This window comes from Melopsittacus undulatus (assembly GCF_012275295.1).
Source record: "Melopsittacus undulatus isolate bMelUnd1 chromosome W unlocalized genomic scaffold, bMelUnd1.mat.Z SUPER_W_unloc_1, whole genome shotgun sequence".
Classification (NCBI taxonomy): domain Eukaryota; kingdom Metazoa; phylum Chordata; class Aves; order Psittaciformes; family Psittaculidae; genus Melopsittacus; species Melopsittacus undulatus.
In genome coordinates this window covers 2202264-2220174 of record NW_022993942.1, presented here as the reverse complement: position 1 = coordinate 2220174, position 17911 = coordinate 2202264, and the positions used below count along the sequence as shown (strand labels likewise).

The 17911-nt window shown below is 41.4% G+C and overlaps 1 protein-coding gene across 1 annotated transcript in view; it reads right to left on the bottom strand.

Moving 5' to 3' along the window:
• Positions 1–1817: 1817 nt before the first annotated feature.
• The window catches only part of LOC117438195 (zinc finger CCHC domain-containing protein 14-like), an 83910-nt gene continuing 67816 nt past the window's right edge, over positions 1818–17911 (bottom strand). Inside the window, exons 4-13 of the mRNA XM_034073677.1 lie at positions 16418–16489; positions 16126–16235; positions 12581–12675; positions 12429–12483; positions 11073–11346; positions 9597–9688; positions 8597–8724; positions 7858–7998; positions 6326–7771; positions 1818–5038 (exon numbers count right to left, since the gene is read on the bottom strand). Coding sequence (XP_033929568.1) covers positions 4983–5038; positions 6326–7771; positions 7858–7998; positions 8597–8724; positions 9597–9688; positions 11073–11346; positions 12429–12483; positions 12581–12675; positions 16126–16235; positions 16418–16489 — 2469 coding nt within the window. The 3' untranslated portion in view covers positions 1818–4982. The remainder of the gene's footprint in view (positions 5039–6325; positions 7772–7857; positions 7999–8596; positions 8725–9596; positions 9689–11072; positions 11347–12428; positions 12484–12580; positions 12676–16125; positions 16236–16417; positions 16490–17911) is intronic.

Below are 17911 nucleotides of genomic sequence, written 5' to 3'. Positions count from 1 at the left end.
TCACTGAGCCCAGGGTGTATCTGCATATCTCCATTTTGCTGCTCCTGCTTGACCTACCTCTCCCTCAAAGCTTCTGAATCCTTATGCTCTCACAAGTGGGATTTTGCTCCTCGGGAATGAGCCCAGGCACCAGCCACAGAAGGTTTAAGGATACAGCAAGTTGGCAATTCCTCTTGCTCACTCCCATGCAGTCAGCACATGAGGGCTGACAAGAGATGGCTGAGTGGAGCCCAGAGGCTCAGCTGCCACCTTCTTACAGAACAGGGGCCAAAGCTTTCCTGCTTGTCCCCCCATAATGCTGCCTTGGGTAGGCACCAGAGCTGGGCTACAGATACTCTTGGCAACAAACCCTTTCAGAGAAGCTTGGCTTCCTTGGCTCAGCTGGGAATGGAGCATTTGCAAGCACAATATGTCTGTGCTTCACAACCAGATGTCTATGGGTGGAGAGACAGCAGCAGCAATTAAAGGAATCAGTAAGTGCCAGGCAGGAGAAGCCCCCACACAGATGAAGCCCCTTTAAACAAACCAACCCCCCCCCCAAAGCAAAACAAAAATACAAAGGGATTCTGTTTAACTCTTTATTTTCCATACATTAAATTTACTCAGATAGATAAAAACATTCTAAAAATGTACAATTTTACTTTTAACAAAGTATAATAAAACATAAAAATCCCAATACCAGAATACCTGACATTTACAATTCAAAATCAAATTAGCTGAATATTAAATATTTCAAAAACTATTTAAAATATTTATAAAGTTACATGCGCAATTTGTAATACTAGAATTGACAGAAGTAAAAGAAACAAATGGCTCAAATGGAACAGGAGTTTCATTCCTAGTGGAAAGTTATGTCCAAGAGAAGCTGTTAAACTGCACTTGCAAATACGCAGGATTTGCTTTCTGCTTCAGTACCAACATGGTTCTTCCTTATGTTAAGAAAAATGGAAGGGAGCAAAGGGGTAGTTCCAAGGGTTTGGTACAGGAGGTGTTGTTGGGCCATGGCCTCACCCACCCAACATATTTCTGGGCCTCTTGAAGTGCTCAGTCACAGATTTCTCTGCCCACATCCCTCTCATTTAATGGCATTCCAGACTAAAAACCAGGCAGTGAACCAATGCTCTGGGGGTTCAGACGATGTCAGGTTTATTTTGGGGAGGAGCATTGCTCTGAATGCCACCAGGCCCTGTTTCATTTCCAAGTACCCTCTCACCCTGCAGCTTGCCAGCCAGCAATAGCACAGAATGGAACTGCGGTAATGGTAAAGGCCTAGCATTAGTCCGTTATTTTTGGAAGTCTAGCACTTAATTTGCTAAGATTTACTGACCATGGTATGAAAAGGTTTCACATAAAGGGGAGTGCAATATGCTGTTTGAAGAAGTCTCATGGAACTCTGATCCATACCCCACTTGCTAACATAAGGCTTCCTTCTTCACCCTCCTGCTGTTCAGTGGCAACCCTAGCCTATTTATTAATGCTTAACTTGCAGGCTGCCAGTGCAAGGAGGAGCTTGCTGGAAATTCCATCCTATTTAAAGTATTTCCATCACCAACACTCCCAAATGGAAACCACTTCTGAGAAGGCACCGCACATCACTCACTCATAAAATCATAGAATAGTTAGGATTGGAAAGGACCTCAAGATCATCCAGTTCCAACCCTCCTGCCATGGGCAGGGACACCTCACACTAAACCATATCACCCAAGGCTTCATCCAACCTTGTCTTGAACACTGCCAGGGATGGAGCATTCACAACCTCCCTGGGCAACCCATTCCAGTGCCTCAGCACCCTCACAGTAAAGAATTTCTTCCTTATATCCAGTCTAAGCCTCTGCTGTTTAAGTTTCAACCTGTTACCCCTTGTCCTATCACTACAGTCCCTAATGAATAGTCCTTCCCCAGCATCCCTGTAGCCCCCATTCAGACACTCCCTTGAGCACTAACTTTTATGTGCCCCTGCAGGAGAGAACTCAGGAGTCCTTTCCACCTTACATTTAAAAATCACTTCTCTTCCACAGTGAAATCCATTTTGAGAATTAATTCTTTTGATACTTCTAGGACAGACAGGAATAAATAGCTTTCTTTGAAATCTTCATCTCTCAATGTATAAAAATAGGCTTTAAGAACTGTTTCTTTCAGCCAATGAAGCTGGAACTACAATTCTAAACCAAGCTGCCTTGCTTTTTGGAAGTAAAAAGATGGATTTGTGCCTTTAAAAACAGTTGTAAAGATTATTCTATGGAACTAAAGTGCTCTGTTCAGACTTACCAACTTGGGATGTTCTTGGTACTTTAAAGTGGACAGCATTTGCTCACAGATCTGGAACTTCAGCTCACTGGGTATAGGGAAGGCTTGGGAATTGCTGTTGGCTCATCAAACACTCATGCTGATTTAAGGTACTTGAGACCTCTGATGTTGAACTTACTCTAAACCCAGACTCCATCACTTAAAACTGTTACCTAAAAGTACACAGAAGCCAGTTTAAGAAACATCAGGCTTAACTTTACACAAAGGAAACTATCCCAAAAGAAAGCTCGGAAGAAAGGAATGAAAGTTTGCTGAACAGAAGTTCAGTTTTACAGTCCTTTTGTTACAGTTTTGAGACTGTGATAAATATTAGTCAAGACACTGTTCCCAGCCTTAGGCATTAAACCAAAATACAACTGGCACAGAAATTAGTATTAATTTTTTTTGCTGTTGATTTTTGCTATTTTGAGAGGGATTGTAACACTTGCTTGTGTGTTGAAATACAGTTTATTTAAACACAATTCAGTTTTAAAATATTGTTTAAAAAAAAGTGAATCCCCCCCAATAAAATAAGGTTTAGCTTTCAGCACATGTTCCAGGCCACTGGAGAGACCCTCCAAACTGTAAAGAGTAAACATCACCACTGAAAACTGCATGTTTCCTTAGCATAACACAATACGACAGATTGTTCCTACCATTGTCTCAAGCTCATTAAGGCAAAGTAAATTGCATTGTCAGTTTTCATCACTTCAGTGTTGTAGGTCTGAAGGTTGGTTGTTAGAATTCAGGGAACCTCCTCTACGACGGGCAGAGTGAAGGAAGAATCTCCACAGTGCATGCAGTATTGCAGGACGTGAGCTGAGCTGGGGATACACAAAACTTTCTTCATTGCATAGGAATAAAAATGAATCTTTTTTTTGTTTGTTTTAAAACTGAATGTTAGGCAAATTTAGATTTGGGTTTTCATGAAGCCAAATCCACTACAAGCCACAGATCACTACCTGGACTGAGCCTGCTTCTTGGCCATTTCACGTTGCTGTGCCTCTTCAGCAACGGTCCTTATTCTTGCTCACCTCCCTGGTGAGGCTGACAACCACTCTCTGAGAACACAGGACTAAAGGATGGCCCAGAACATTTCTTTCCTATGAACATGGTCCAGAAAGGTCTCAGCTGTCAAGCTAGTGCGTCACCCCCTCACATGAATGTTTCATTGCTAAGGCCGCTCAGGGCAGCTCTACAACCTTCTCCAATACAACTTCCCTTGCTTCCAAGCAAACCTGGCTGCACCACTACAAATACTCTTTGTCCTGGTGTGGTTTAAATGGGTGTAAGAAATATCTCCAAGTATAAACAAAGCTTCAGACTTTCAAGGTGTCTTCTCAATTACAGTAAGCAAATGTCGATATTATGTCAGATGTTTTAAAGAGAAGGCCTCACCCATCTAATGCCATCAGATTCCCTGGGTGAACCATGAGGATTAGTATCTTCTTTCAACCAGACAGGACCAAACTGTTTCAAATTAGCAGTTCAAGATTTGTTTGGCTTCTTCTCAAGTCCTACTTTAGATTTGTCACCCACAAATGATGTACACTAAGTAGTTAGCACCAAAGTTAGTCATCTACAATCTATTGCAACGGAGGCTGATGAGTAATCCTCCAAAGTCTTGATAATAATGTTTACTACCTTTTACATGTTTGACTTCTACCACTTCTGAATCCTGTAGCAAAAGCCTCAGGGTAGGAGTCAAAGGGGTATTTTTTATATAAAGTAAAGCAAAAGCTTACAAACTGCTGCCAGAGGGTTTGTGGTTTTTGGTTTGTTTTTTTTTTCCTTTTAGGATGGTTTAAAATTCATTTACAAAAGCAGAATAATAAGGTTTCTGTGAAAGAGACCTAAATACAGTAACAGGACACAAAGGTTTTGTGTATTACAGGAATATATCCTTGAAGCCTTTATAACTCTGGAGTCTCTGGGACTTGGACCCTTGAAAACTAAGCTTATTCCACTGCTGGGAACCTAGCACTATCTAGTAATAAGTGAGACAATGAAGTACAAGTTTGTTTCCAGAAGGAACCAAAACTGCCATGTGTGTTCTGGAAGGGAAAGGAGAGACTTCAGATTGTGTGGTTAAGTCACATAGCTTGCTGGTGCCAACTGTTGAAAGTTGGAACTTTTGCCTCTTGCACTGGTCTCAGAGTGACACTGCTAAAAGTGCAGAAAGCTTTAAGAGTTTTACATTCTTCTGTAGTGTAATCCTTAAAAATCCCAGAGATCAGTGCCTGATCACTTTTGAAAAAAAAGTAGACATTTTACCTAGCCCAGGGGTGCCAGAGTCCTTCTGGCAAAAAGCCACTCCCACCTTCAGCCTCCAGCTTCCATTTCAGAATGTAGCTGCCCTGGATTTTGACGTTTCACCTTCGGAAGTCTGCATATGGCAATGTGCTCCAGCAAAAAGAAAGTACCTCGGATGTTGTACTTGCATCAGGCCAGCTCCACCATCCATCAATCCTATGACATGTACTCAGAAGTTCCAACAAGATCCCAGTTTGAATTTGGCAATCAAAAATGGGTTTGATGCACCCTTAAGCTAGATTTTCTACCTAGTCTAATAAAGTAAAGCACCTTTGAATAAAAAAAATACATCAAGCTTAACAGCAACTGGAAGTTTCAGCTTTGTTTTTCAGTCTCCTTATATCTCCATGGCTTACAGTATTTTCTTGCCAGTTGATAAAATATCAGTCAGTGGAGTCAAGACCTTCAGAGGGAGGAGCATAGTTTAGCCTAAACGTACCTGGGGGAGAGGAAACAGAGGAATTAAACAACATCAACCCCCTCACATCCACTACTTCTCTGCACTTTCTAAAACAATCTGCTTCTTAGACACAGAACAATATTACAGTAGAACACTGGCTTGCAGCATGTCACTGAAGCTGCAGAAGAGGCTGATAAACATCTATCTGCAGCTGGTGGAGCTAAAAATCAAAGCCTGGTTTTACACAGTCAGCGTCACTGGCTTAGATATAGTTTTAGGGCTAGCAAAAATTCATTTGGGATAGTTTAAATGGAAATTTAATTTATGAAATAAAATTCAGCTTAATAACGATTGGACTGTGTTTCTGAATTTCTCTGAATTAGGACTGATGAGGCAGTGTCACTTCTTCCCCACTGGCCACTATCAAAATATTATCCACAGAAACACCATTAATTATGTACATTTTAGCAGTGCTCTCAATTGCTGCCTCAAAATTAGAGTAACTTGTTAATTTATAGTATTCAAATACTTGTCTGCACCATATAAAACCAAATACAGACACCCACTACAGACAAGACACTGTGTAAAATGAGCACCTCAGTGCAGTTCCCTCGAGTCAAAAGTTCATATTTCATTTTTTAAACCTATACCACATGCGAATTATCCCACCACAGTATGTCAATCAAAATAAATTAAAATGGGACTAGAAAGTGCTCTCAGCAAAAGTAATGTTTCTCTCTTAGTGGTTTCCCACCTGGAATTAAGGATTGCAGCTCTCTCCTGAAGAAGCCTGGGCTATAACTGTGTAAGCAATATGCCCTAAAAAATAATTATAGCAGCAAACACAGGACCTTCAGGAACATCTGAACAGTAATTCTTTAGGTTACTATTTTGGGGAGGAAGGGAAAGGGGGAACAGAGCTGTTCAGCTGGTAAACTTCCTGGGGAACTTGCCATTAGAACCAAAGATGACCTGGATGGCAAGGTACAAGCAGCAACAGTTCAGCTGCAACCTGTCGACAGAAGCTCCTTTCCTCCCTCCATGCTTCTCCCCTTGCCTTGCAGAGCACCCAGGTCTGACCCTGGACCTTACTTGGGCCCTATGTCCTTGCACTGGGTCTGCAGAAAACCAAGTTCAATTTACAAATACAGCTAAACCCCACCAGCTTTCAAGAACAAGATTTTTGCTTATGCAAATCAGAAGTTAAAGACAGGGCACTGCCATCAGCCTCCCTCCAGCCCTCAGGGCATGCACCCCTTCCCCTTGGCTAAGCACAGCACTCCATGTGTAAGCCATGTCCTGCATCAGTCCCTCTTTCTGTTTTACCTTGTCGATTGAAATCCATCGGAGGCTGTTTGCAGTCCTGAGCTCTGTGACCACTGGCCCCGCAGTTGTAACAGGAGAGATTCCCATTTTTTTTGTAACTTGAACTGTTGCTGTTTCCCATCATTCCCTGTGCCTGATACACCCCTGCTGTCCCTGCCATAAAGTTCTGCATTGGCGGTACTGCAAACGTCGACTGTCCAGTCATCACAGAGTCCACTGCTATACCGCTGTTGTAAGTGGTGTGGACCATGGGGAATGCTGTGCTGCTGTTGTACTGCTGCGTGTTGATGTAGCTGTTACTACACAAAGGGTTGAAGGGCAAAAATGGAAAAGTAAACATTGATGGGCCTGAAAATGGATGCTGAAAATAGTTAGTGTAGCTGATGGTCATACCACTTGATCCACAGTTCCCAGTACACCCGCAGGAGCTGCACACCATGCACCCAGGCGGCTGCAGCTGCTGGTGGTGATGGTGGTGGTGGTTCTGGTTTGGTACTGGGATGCTCCCTGCGGATCCGCTGCTGCTACTGCTGCTGTAGAAGTTGTTCTCGGCAACAGAGGAGAGCGTGGGGCTGGGGCTGGAGCTGGGTGTGGGGCAGCTGGGCAGATTGGCCGTGGTCACAAAAGACATGGAGGGGTGGCTGCTGGAGGAGGCTGTGTTGCTGTTTGCACAGAAGCTGCCTTTCATTGGCACCACTGGCACATTGCTCATTGCAGAGAAGGCAACTTTGGTGTTGGCTGTGTACAGAGCAGTTCGAGGATTTATTATTGAAGGAGACACTGTTATTTGCATATTACTGGAGCAGGAAGTCTGTCCAGCAATGGCAGAATCAGTAGGAAGAGATGAAGACACCAGGAGTCTGATGGGTGGACGAGCCACATGGAAGACTGTGCTGGATGTTACAGTGGCAGCAGTACTAGTTTCTACTATTAATCCTGGCTGCTGAGCTGTTTTTATCACTCTGTCCAGAGTTGAAGCATGCACAGCTTTGGTTCGAGGACCAAAGTTAATAGTAGAAGTGGGTGAGATGTTCTCAGTAGCCCCTGACAGCACTTGCAAGGGCTGGTGGGGAGAAGATGTAGACATAGCATCCACCACTGTATTTCCAAAGCTCTTTTCCACTTTTATGCTGCTCCTAGATCCAGGAGAAACTTTATTTCTCTCTTCTAAAGATAAAAGAGAATGCATTGACGATGAAAGTAGCTTCATGTCTGCATTGCCATGCTCTGATTTATGCACTGAGTTTAGCATCCGAATGGGGGTGATGTGAGTAGAGGCTGCTGACATCATTTGCATGGGCAGAGCATGGTGGCTGGACAGATTGGAGCCCGTGTCGTTTTGCACTGGTAAGACCTGAGCTGTGGGTCTGGCAGAGCTGGAAGTGAAATGGTTCAGCAACATCACTGACTTCTCCTTTTCTGAACCACCTAAGTGAATCTCTAAACCTAGGGACAGAAACATCTATAAATACAATTATTTCATTAGACAAAGCTGTGCAACACAGGCACCCTCTTTGGTTGGTTCTGCTTACGTCTGTCGTTCTCCTCGGCGCTGTCCGAGCTCTCCTCCCTTGTCTGGATCCCCATGGGGCTGGAAGAAGAGCTGGAGTACTCAGAAGAGCTGCCCTCAGGGGGCAGTGGGTGGGCTGGCTGATCCACATCCACTCTCAGCTCTGCAGATAAAGGATGTACAAGCCATCAGGGAGCACAAACAAGAATGGTAACACCTACTTGGCAGTACCTAATTACAATTGTTTCATGACACCATCTAACATACAGTGATGGTCAAGATTTACAGACACATGCATCAGCTAAGGAGCAGAAGTCTGGAGGCAGGAAGTTGCTGACTCGTGCAGCCAGCCATTCACATGAAGCCACAAGGAGGAAACTACTTTTTATTGCACTACATATACACAGAATCTCAGACTGGTTTGGGTTGGAAGAGACCTTTAAGCTCATCTAATTCCAACCCCCTGCCACAGGCAGGGACACCTTCCACTAGACCAGGTTGCTCCAACCGCTGTCCAACCTGGCCTTGAACACTGCCAGGGATGAGGCAGCCACAGCTTCTCTGGGCACCCTGTGCCAGTGACTCACCACCCTCACAGTAAGGAATTAAACTTTTTGATTGCTCCCATTAAGCCAATGACATTTTGGAAGAAAAAGCTTATGGCAGGTTGGTGAAAAAGCACAGTAAGAATGAGCTTACTCTTGTGCAAGGACACATTCAGCCTTGAGAGCAGAGCAGTGTCCTCTGCTCCTCTTTCTTACCTGCAGCATGGTTGCCACGAATACTCTGGATTTGCCCTATGCGTGTAGTAGGGGGAACCCTTGCCACGCCACTGCTGGTAACTGAAGAAGGTGTTGTGGGGTTTAGGCACCGTTTCTCTGACTTTTCTCTATAGGGTAATGGAGAAACATATGAAGAAACAAACTGGCTAAATCACAATAGATAAATCAATTTCGGAATGAAACTGAAGCAGACAGAGACCACTAAATAATACACTAAATGCTATGCTAATTTGAACTGAAAACATTTGGAAATCACATCAATCTTGGTATAGTCCAAATATAACTGCTGGCAAGAAGCTACTAATGCTTTTATTTGTACAAGGGAAAATATTATCCAACAGTGACTAAGTTCTACCACATAAGCACATCCTAAAGCCTAGCCATGCACACCAAAACCAAAGAGAAAAGCCAAATGCAGCCCAAAGTTTTCTTTTCGTAAACACACTTTGGAAAAACTGAAACTGATGAAAAGTGCTGTCAAGGAGCTTTGATAAATGGGCATGGATTTGGGTTTTTAATTACTTTTTAAGTAACTGCAGTAACTTCAGAATAAACATTTCCCTCTAAGAGGAGATGCAAAAAATAGGACAGTCTGTTGCATCAGTTTCCCCAAAGGGTTATTAATACTGCACAAAGCACTGGCAATATTATGTCACCTTCTTTATATCACCTTCACCACATGAAGCTGTGGTCTTCCTGAGACCAGGTGACAACAGGTATTTATGTTACAACTGGGTCGTTGTATCCTTTTAAAACAGAGTTCACAAATTCTTTCCATTTGGTGATTCTTACCACAACCCTGAATAGGCAACAGTAAACCACTAAGTACTAAATATTATCTAGTAAGAGCTTTTCAAAGTAACCAACACAACTTCAGAGGAAGGGAGATAAGCATTACCTATATTTACAGCTGTGAATCCTGGTAGGCTTATGCACTAGAAAGCAAAGACCATCACAGAAATCTTACTTCTCCACTTACTTCTCCAACTCTAGCTGGGTCTTGAGCTTCTTCTTTGCTCCCATGGTGAGGGATTCAAACTTATTCAGATCTTCCTCAGTAAGACTCAGAAACTTGTAAAGAAAAAAATGTGAGCTTAGTTTTACAGCCTGGAATATTCTTATGTACATTTTCAGTAGAGATGAATTCTGAAAAGCAACTTTAAAGCAATTTTTTTAACATGTGTTAATTCAAAAAACTCTCTAGTTTTTAACTATAGAATCAATGTAGAAAAAAGTGTGGGGGACCAGAACAAAAGAAAGAACATATGTAGATTAATTAGGTATGTGCTTATATTAACTACTCACAATAAAGATGAAGTAATTTGTGTACATAATTTAAATAGAACTTTGTGCTATAAAGGGTTTAAGGATATGATTCTCTGAATACAAAACAAAACCAAACCAAAACAAAAAAAACCCAAACAAAAACACTCTAGTTTACCTAGTTGTGTCATTTAACACAGAAATCAATGTGCAATCATCTCATCAGCTTAATTAGAAAATATACTCCAAAATTAAATCTTAAAATAAAATATAGACATAGAATATGAAATTGAAATATACACATTTATAATATAATGTAATGAAAATTAAAGGCAGCAAAGTATGCATAACAACACATGCTTTTTAAAAACATGCTAGAATATGCACAGTTTTGCTACTTTATTAGAGAAAAAAACCCTATATATTTCCCTCACATAATGAAGAAAATTGAATCAGAACTCTGGTAACAGATTAGAATTAAATCCAAACATACTACAACCAGCAAGCACAAAGCCACCCCAATTTAGACTTAGCTCAACCTAAGCATTTGCTCCACTGGAGGGCGTTCAAGACAGTAAGAGGACATGAATTTTATAGATGGAGCTGGGTAAATGCTGTAAAGGTATTCCATTTAGATAAAAGCCAGCACACAAAGATACCATTTGTGACTCTTACTATGTAAATACAAAAGTGATTGGTTTTCCACAAGAATTTCTGCAGAAAAAAAACCCACCTCACATTCACTTGCAGGTACATGCCACACTAATGTTCATGTCAAAAGTCTATGAATTTATTCTTTTATAAATTGGGATAACCAAATATTTTCAGAGAAAAATCCACAAAGAAGCAGAATTAAAAAAAAAAAACTTTACAAATTTTAGTTATGCACTGCATATCAAAGGGATGAACAGGGAACCAAAGCATAGCTCCTAAGGCTGCATGCAAGTTGGATCTTCAAGCAGTTTTCTAAATAGGAGGCAGCTGTGGAACAGCCCAGGTCCCAGACACAACACCGAGCCAAAATAGAAAGGCTTTCATCAAAATATTATTGCTTCAAGAGAGCAAAACCTTCACAGTATTTGCCAATAACTCCTGCAATTGTTGATGCAGATGTTTGCAGCCTCTGTCTCTGCACTAGAGAACATAAGTATGATTTAAAAACTGGCTCCCTTTGCTTAATCTACTGCCCTACCTTTTCCATTGTGAGCTGTTTGAAGACAGGATAGTATTTGTGCAACCGCAGTTTCCTGAGCCAGTCTAAGATCCCATTTTGCTCCTGTGTCTGAGGGGTCTGTGGACTGGAAGACATTAACATGGGTGAAGAAGAGGTGTCCATTCGGGTGCGATAGGCCAATGATGAGCCAGTACCTCCTGCATGGGAACAGTGGGGTAGTGCAATGGCAGCAGCAGCTGAGTGCTGAATGTGATTCTGAGAAGACTGAATGCCAGTCACTCCACATATAGGTCTGCAAAACAGTAACATAATTCAGCTTAGCACATTGAATCCATCTCACCCATAGTTCAGCTACTATGGCCATACAAATCTACCACTTCAGGATTTCTGGTAAAACCTGCACTGTTGGATCCCAGTTACAGATTTATCTCTCTGCTGTTCAATAGCACAATAAAACCAGTGCAACTTAGGGCAAATAGTGTTATCTTTAGCTTAAGCAGAGGTTTCCTTCTATAATCACAGATAGTGTATGTTCTACTACCTCTGCGATTTAAAATAAGTTTAGAGATAATGGCCATGGTTCATTGCAATTCTTTGCATTATTAAAAAGAAGCCCAAATATAATCCTGTGGGAATTTTTACATGTGGAGGTAGCAAAATAACCCACAATATTGGCTCCTTGGAGGGTCCTGGGTTTTGTTGGAGAAAATTAAAATTGCCTCTTAAGAGGCAAGTTAAGTTCTAAGTTTGCTAAATCTTAACAAAAGGCAAAAGAATTTCTTTCCTCCTTTTCCAAAAGCTGATTTCTACCTCCCTTGGAAGAGGTCTCCTCCTCCCTCTGAAATGAAAAACCCCGATGTACAAGGAAACATTCAAATATGCTCTACAGAGAAAAAAAACCTCTCAGAGATGCTCTAGTCTCCCTTTGCCCACAAAGACCCGTACTAGGGATGACACACGCCTACAATTCGGATTCAAAACAATTCTTTCTAAGTATGCAATTGAGACCATTACAACTTCTGCAGCAAGTAGTGTATCACAAAGACATCATCCATCACCACAGCTCAACACTGAAGTGTTAAAGCTTTAACACTTTAACTTTAAAGTGTTGAAGCTTTAAAACTTCAGAGAAAAGCTGCTTAGAGCAAGGTCTTCATAGGCTTTTTCTGTCAGCAGGAACACTGCAATCCTCTGATCTCATCTCCCATGTTAACACTGGTCAAAAGGTTTCCCTAAATTCTTCCCTCTGAATATACACATTTCTTAGGGCAAGAGAGACACTGCTGATTTCATAACTGCCAGTGACAGATAGTTCCTGAGGCGATGGGGTTTTACAACTAATCAGAACAATTTTAAACATAAGAAATGTTTCACCGTCCAGATGTTCCCAGTGAAGCTCCTACTTTATAAAGGGAGGGGTCACCAGGATCTAAAAAACAGGAAACAGAAGTTACAAGTGGCATTGGTTTATGAAATGTGTATCAGTACCAAAAAAAATTAAACATTGAAACTTTATTTAAACTTACTTGAACTCTGTAGTTGCTGTGAAGGAGATGAAGTGCTGAAGAACATTCTAACGTGGTCATTTTTCACCACATGGGAAGGTAATGGTGCCAAACACCTGCATGTTCATCAAAAGCAAACAAACCCCCCCATTCTGTTATATTTGATTTGCAGCCGCCTATACAATCAAGATTACAGAATGTACATGACATTTTGAAATTGAATTGGAAATTTTAAAATTAAAACATAAAAGACCTTTCAAATTAATATCACCATGTAATACTGAATCAAAGTATGGATATTCTTATGCTGAATACTACTTAAACATGTTACCATTGTGTTGCTTTCAACTCTGTTGAGTATTTTGGTAAGATGCTCAATTTAGGAACACTGAACACCTGTAAGGCAGAAAATGTTCAAATATAAACTTGAAATTTTCCTTTCAAATTCATGAATCTGACAACCATAAATTATAGATAGATCTGTTATTTAATTTTCTCCTCTTGGAGATAAAGAACAGAGGCCCAGTCTGGCAGTGTAGGGAAAAAGTCTGTAAAACTTATGTCACATTTTCTCTGGGATTACCATGCCTCTTCTAGGGGAAAATATCCTAAAACTTTGCAAAGTACAAAGTGTGTTCTATCAACATGACTAAACTTATAGTCATGCAAAAACTCAGGCCAAATCTTCTATAGATTTAAAAAATATATAGAAAAATGTTTTAAAAAAGGGACAATTTTGACCATATCTTTGTCAAGTTTAAAAAGACTTTGAGTAAAAAGTAATACAACTATACACATGCACACAAATGTGCTTTCCAACTTGAAAAATCACAGTTCATTTCTGAATATTTCAAATATGTAGCATTTAACAGAACAGCTTCTTTCTCTGCTCCAGAGACACAACCATCACCCTGTGAACATAGACTGCTTCTCCATTAACCTAGATTTGTAGAAACTGTTGCTTGTTGAACTGCAGCAACATACATTCTGTCTTACCCTCCCTAATTCTTATCAATAGGCTGTGATCATCAAAGCACAGAAAGTACTATTTAAAATCATAGAACCATAGAATGGCTCAGATTGGAAAGGACCTTAAGATCATCTAGTTTAAACATTCCTGCAATGGGCAGGGATGTCTCACATTAAACCATGTCACCCAAGACTCTGTCCAACCTGGCCTTGAACACTGACGGAGCATTCATAACTTCATAGGGCAACATATTCCATTGCCTCACCACCCTAACAGTAAAAAACTTCTTCCTTATATCTAATTTAAACGTCCCCTATTTAAGTTTGAACCCATTACCCCTTAGTCCTATCACTTCAATCCCTAATGAAGAGGACCTCTCCGGCAACCCTGTAGGCCCCCTTCAGACACTAGAAGGCTGCTATGAGGTCTCCATGCAGCCTTCTCTTCTCCAGGCTGAACAGAATCACAGAATCCCAAGGGTTGGAAGGGACCTTGAAAGATCATCTAGTCCAACCCCCCTGCAAGAGCAGGGAAACCTAGAGTACATCACACAGGAACTTGTCCAGGAGGGCCTTGAATATCTCCAATGTAGAAGACTCCACCCCAACTTTCTCAGCCTGTCTTCATACGGGAGGTGCTCCAGTCCCCTGATCAACCTTGTGGCCATCTGGACTTGTTCAAACAGCTCCATGTCTTTCTTATGTTGAGGACAGCAGAACTCCAAGTGGGGTCGCACAAGAGCAGAGTAGAGGGGCAGGATCACCTCCATTGACCTGCTGGTCACGCTCCTCTTGATGCAGCCCCAGATATGGATGATTTCTGGGCTGCGAGAGCACACTGAAGCTGGCTCATGTTCAGTTTCTCATTAACCAACATCCTCAAGTCCTTCTCTGCAGGGTTGCTCTGAATCTCTTCTCTGCCCAACCTGTAGCTGGGTTGATTGCTCCAACCCAGGTGTAGGACCTTGCACTTGTCTTGGTTGAACTTCATGAGGTTGGCATTGGCCCACCTCTCAAGCATGTCAAGGTCCTTCTGAATGGCATTCCTTCCCTCCAGTGTGTCAAACGAAACACAGCTTGGTGTCACTGTCAAACTTGCTGAAGGCACATGCAATCCCACTGTCCATGTTAGCGACAAAGATGTTGAACAGGATCAGTCCCAACACTGATCCCTGAGGGACACCACCCGTTACTGGTCTCCAGCTGCACATTGAGCCATTGACCACAACTCTTTGCCTGTGGCCATCCAGCCAATTCTTTATCCACCAAGTGCTCCATCCATCAAATTGATATCTCTCCAGTTTAGAGACAAGGATGTCATGTGGGACAGTGTTGAATGCTTTGCCCAAGTTCAGGTAGATGATGTCAACTGGTCTACTCCTGTCTCTCAGTTCTGTAGCCTCATCATAGAAGGCCACCAAATTGGTCAGGAAGGATTTCCCCTTAGTGAAGCCATGCTGGCTGTAACCAACCACCTTGTTGTATTTATGTGCCTTAGCATACCTCCTAGGAAAATCTGCACCAAGATTCTGCCCAGGCACAGAGGTGAAACTGACTGGTCTGTAATGCTATTTGCCATGAAAAATAATCTAGGCATGCACCTGCTGGCTCTGACTGTGGAAAACCAATATCTGTGGTGGCTCTGCCAGTGGTCTGTCATAACTTAGGGAACATAGATGTTCAGCAGAATCTCTAATAAGTCAGTATTTTAAAATGCCATTTAATACTTTGCATAGATACAGACAGTAGTAGATGAAAATAATTAAGTCCCTCAAATTTTCCTAGCAAAACTATTTCAGTATTTAGAAAGAGAGAACTGATGTGACCTGCCACAGATGAAGATTTTTTTAAACAGTGATTTAGATTAGATAATGGCCAAATGATTTGTGATAATTCGAGAAGGTACTAATGCTTTAAAAATATCTGTTAATGGCTCCCACAAATGTAATGCTATTACATATACATACATACCTATCTTTTAAAAAGTAAAGTAAAATAAATACCATGACAGCCTAAAACAACTGAGATAAAAAGACAAAACCAAACCAACCAACCAACCAAACCAACAAAAAAAAAACAAAGAAAAAAATCCCACCTCTCTAAAGGGGTGGTGGTGGAGGAAAATCCCCACAACCCATCCCTCAATACAGAAGGATGACTATTCAGGAAGCTATCTTTTTACTGAGTTTTGGGGTGTGGGTTTGTTTGTTGTGGGTTTTTTCTGTTTGTTTGTTTTGGGTTTTTTTATTAAAGCAGTTTGGGCTATTTTTTGATCCCAAACCAAGCTTCTGCAAATCCCATGATCCTCTATTTGTTTTGGACAAGGAATGAGAACATGTCAGCTCTCCAGGAAGCTTAATACTGAATATTATTACCATCTATGTTTCTGAAGAAAGAATTTCTAGAAAATTCTCCTGCACTGGAATTAGTAGAACATCAAGAAATAATGCTTAGGATCAGGCTGCAATTTCTTGAGAGTAACTTAGAATATGAATGTATTATTTCTATTTCCTGGTTGTTTGTTGTTTTTTTTCTTTCAGTTGGTGAAAAAAGTCAAGTGTCAAGAAAAACCCACAACAACAGAAATCTTAGCATACCTAAGGTCTGATTCCAGGTCCATGTGGTTCCGTTCTAGGTAAAATGAATCTGGACCAGCTAGGCAAGGAATGCATTTCTCCAAGTTTTCTTCTGGATACAGTTGAGATAGCTAAATGTATAAAACAAATAAGTGAAAAGAAGACTTGTTACTCATATGAGATTAGATGCACAGTAACTTTTAAGTCAAACATTTTATGAAATTCAATCTAATTTAAAAATGTCATTTAACAAAACTACATGCAGGAATAAAACATCTTTCCATGTTCAAAGTACTTTTCATATTGCCTTTACCTTTGAAATAAATTCAGTCACTTCAGTGGAAGATTTGGTTACCAATGTCATTGAAGAATCAGACCACAGGACCTTAGGAAGTAAAAAGTATTCAGTTTAGTAACTAATGGTCAGGGATTTAAATTTGGTTTCAAAAGATCAATAATAGGTATCAAATGTCACCCCCCAGACTGCAATAAAGTTTGCAATGTGTGACAGCAATAAGGAAAATATTTTTTTTTTCTTTGTGGACAAGTAACTATTACTCAGTTCTCCCTCACTGCCCTGTTCTTGCTGTTATTATACGTAACAGCTATTCTAAATGCTTAAAAAAGCACTCCATAGTTTACACAGCTATTGCAAGTTGCAGACGTTGGATTAAGCAACAGACTACTAAGTAATAGATTTTTCCTCTCATTACTATTAAAGAAAACACCTGCTTTGTAGAATCTGATATACAATATGAACCACTCTGTGGAGACAGTGTTCTCACAGGAGAATGGATATTTGGTACATGAGGCAATTAGGACAGCTAAGGCCTCCTTGGAACTTAATCTTGCAAGTCGGATTAAGGACAATAGAAAGGGCTTCTTCAAATACATAGCAAATAAAACTAACACAAGAGGCAATATAGGCCCACTGCTGAACAACGTGGGTGCCCTGGATGCAGCGGATATAAGGAAGGCAGAGGTGCTGAATGCTTTCTTTGCCTCTGTCTTTACTCCTGCAGACTCTCCCCAGGGGCCCCAGATTCCTGTAGCCCCAGAAGGAGTCAGGACAAAGGAGGAGTTTGCTTTGGTAGATGAGGACTGGGTTAGGGATCAGCTATGCAATCTGGACATCTATAAATCAATGGGTCCAGATGGAATGCACCCACAGGTGCTGAGGGAGCTGGTGGAGGTCATTGCTAGGCCACTCTCCATCATCTTTGGTAAATCGTGGGAAACGGGAGAGGTGCCTGAGGATTGGAGGATGGCAAATGTCACACCAGTCTATAAGAAAGGCAAGAAGGAGGACCCGGGTAATTATAGACCGGTCAGCCTTACCTCCATCCCTGGAAAGGTGATGGAACAACTTATTCTTGACTCCATCTCTAGGCATATTAAGGATGAGGGGGTTATTAAGAACAGCCAACATGGTTTTATGAAGGGGAAGTCATGTTTGACCAACCTTACAGCCTTCTATGAGGAAGTGACTAGGTGGAGGGATGATGGTAGAGTGGTAGATGTGGTTCTTCTTGATTTCAGTAAGGCATTTGATACTGTCTCCCACAGCATTCTCATAGATAAGCTAAGAAAGTGTGGGCTTGACGATCAGGTAGTGAGTTGGATCAAGAACTGGTGGAAAGGAAGAAGGCAGAGAGTTGTGGTCAATGGCACGGAATCTAGCTGGAGGTCTGTGACTAGTGGAGTCCCTCAGGGGTCGGTGCTGGGATCAGTGCTGTTTAATATTTTCATCAACAACCTGGATGAGGGAACCGAGTGTACCCTCAGCAAGTTCACTGATGACACTGAA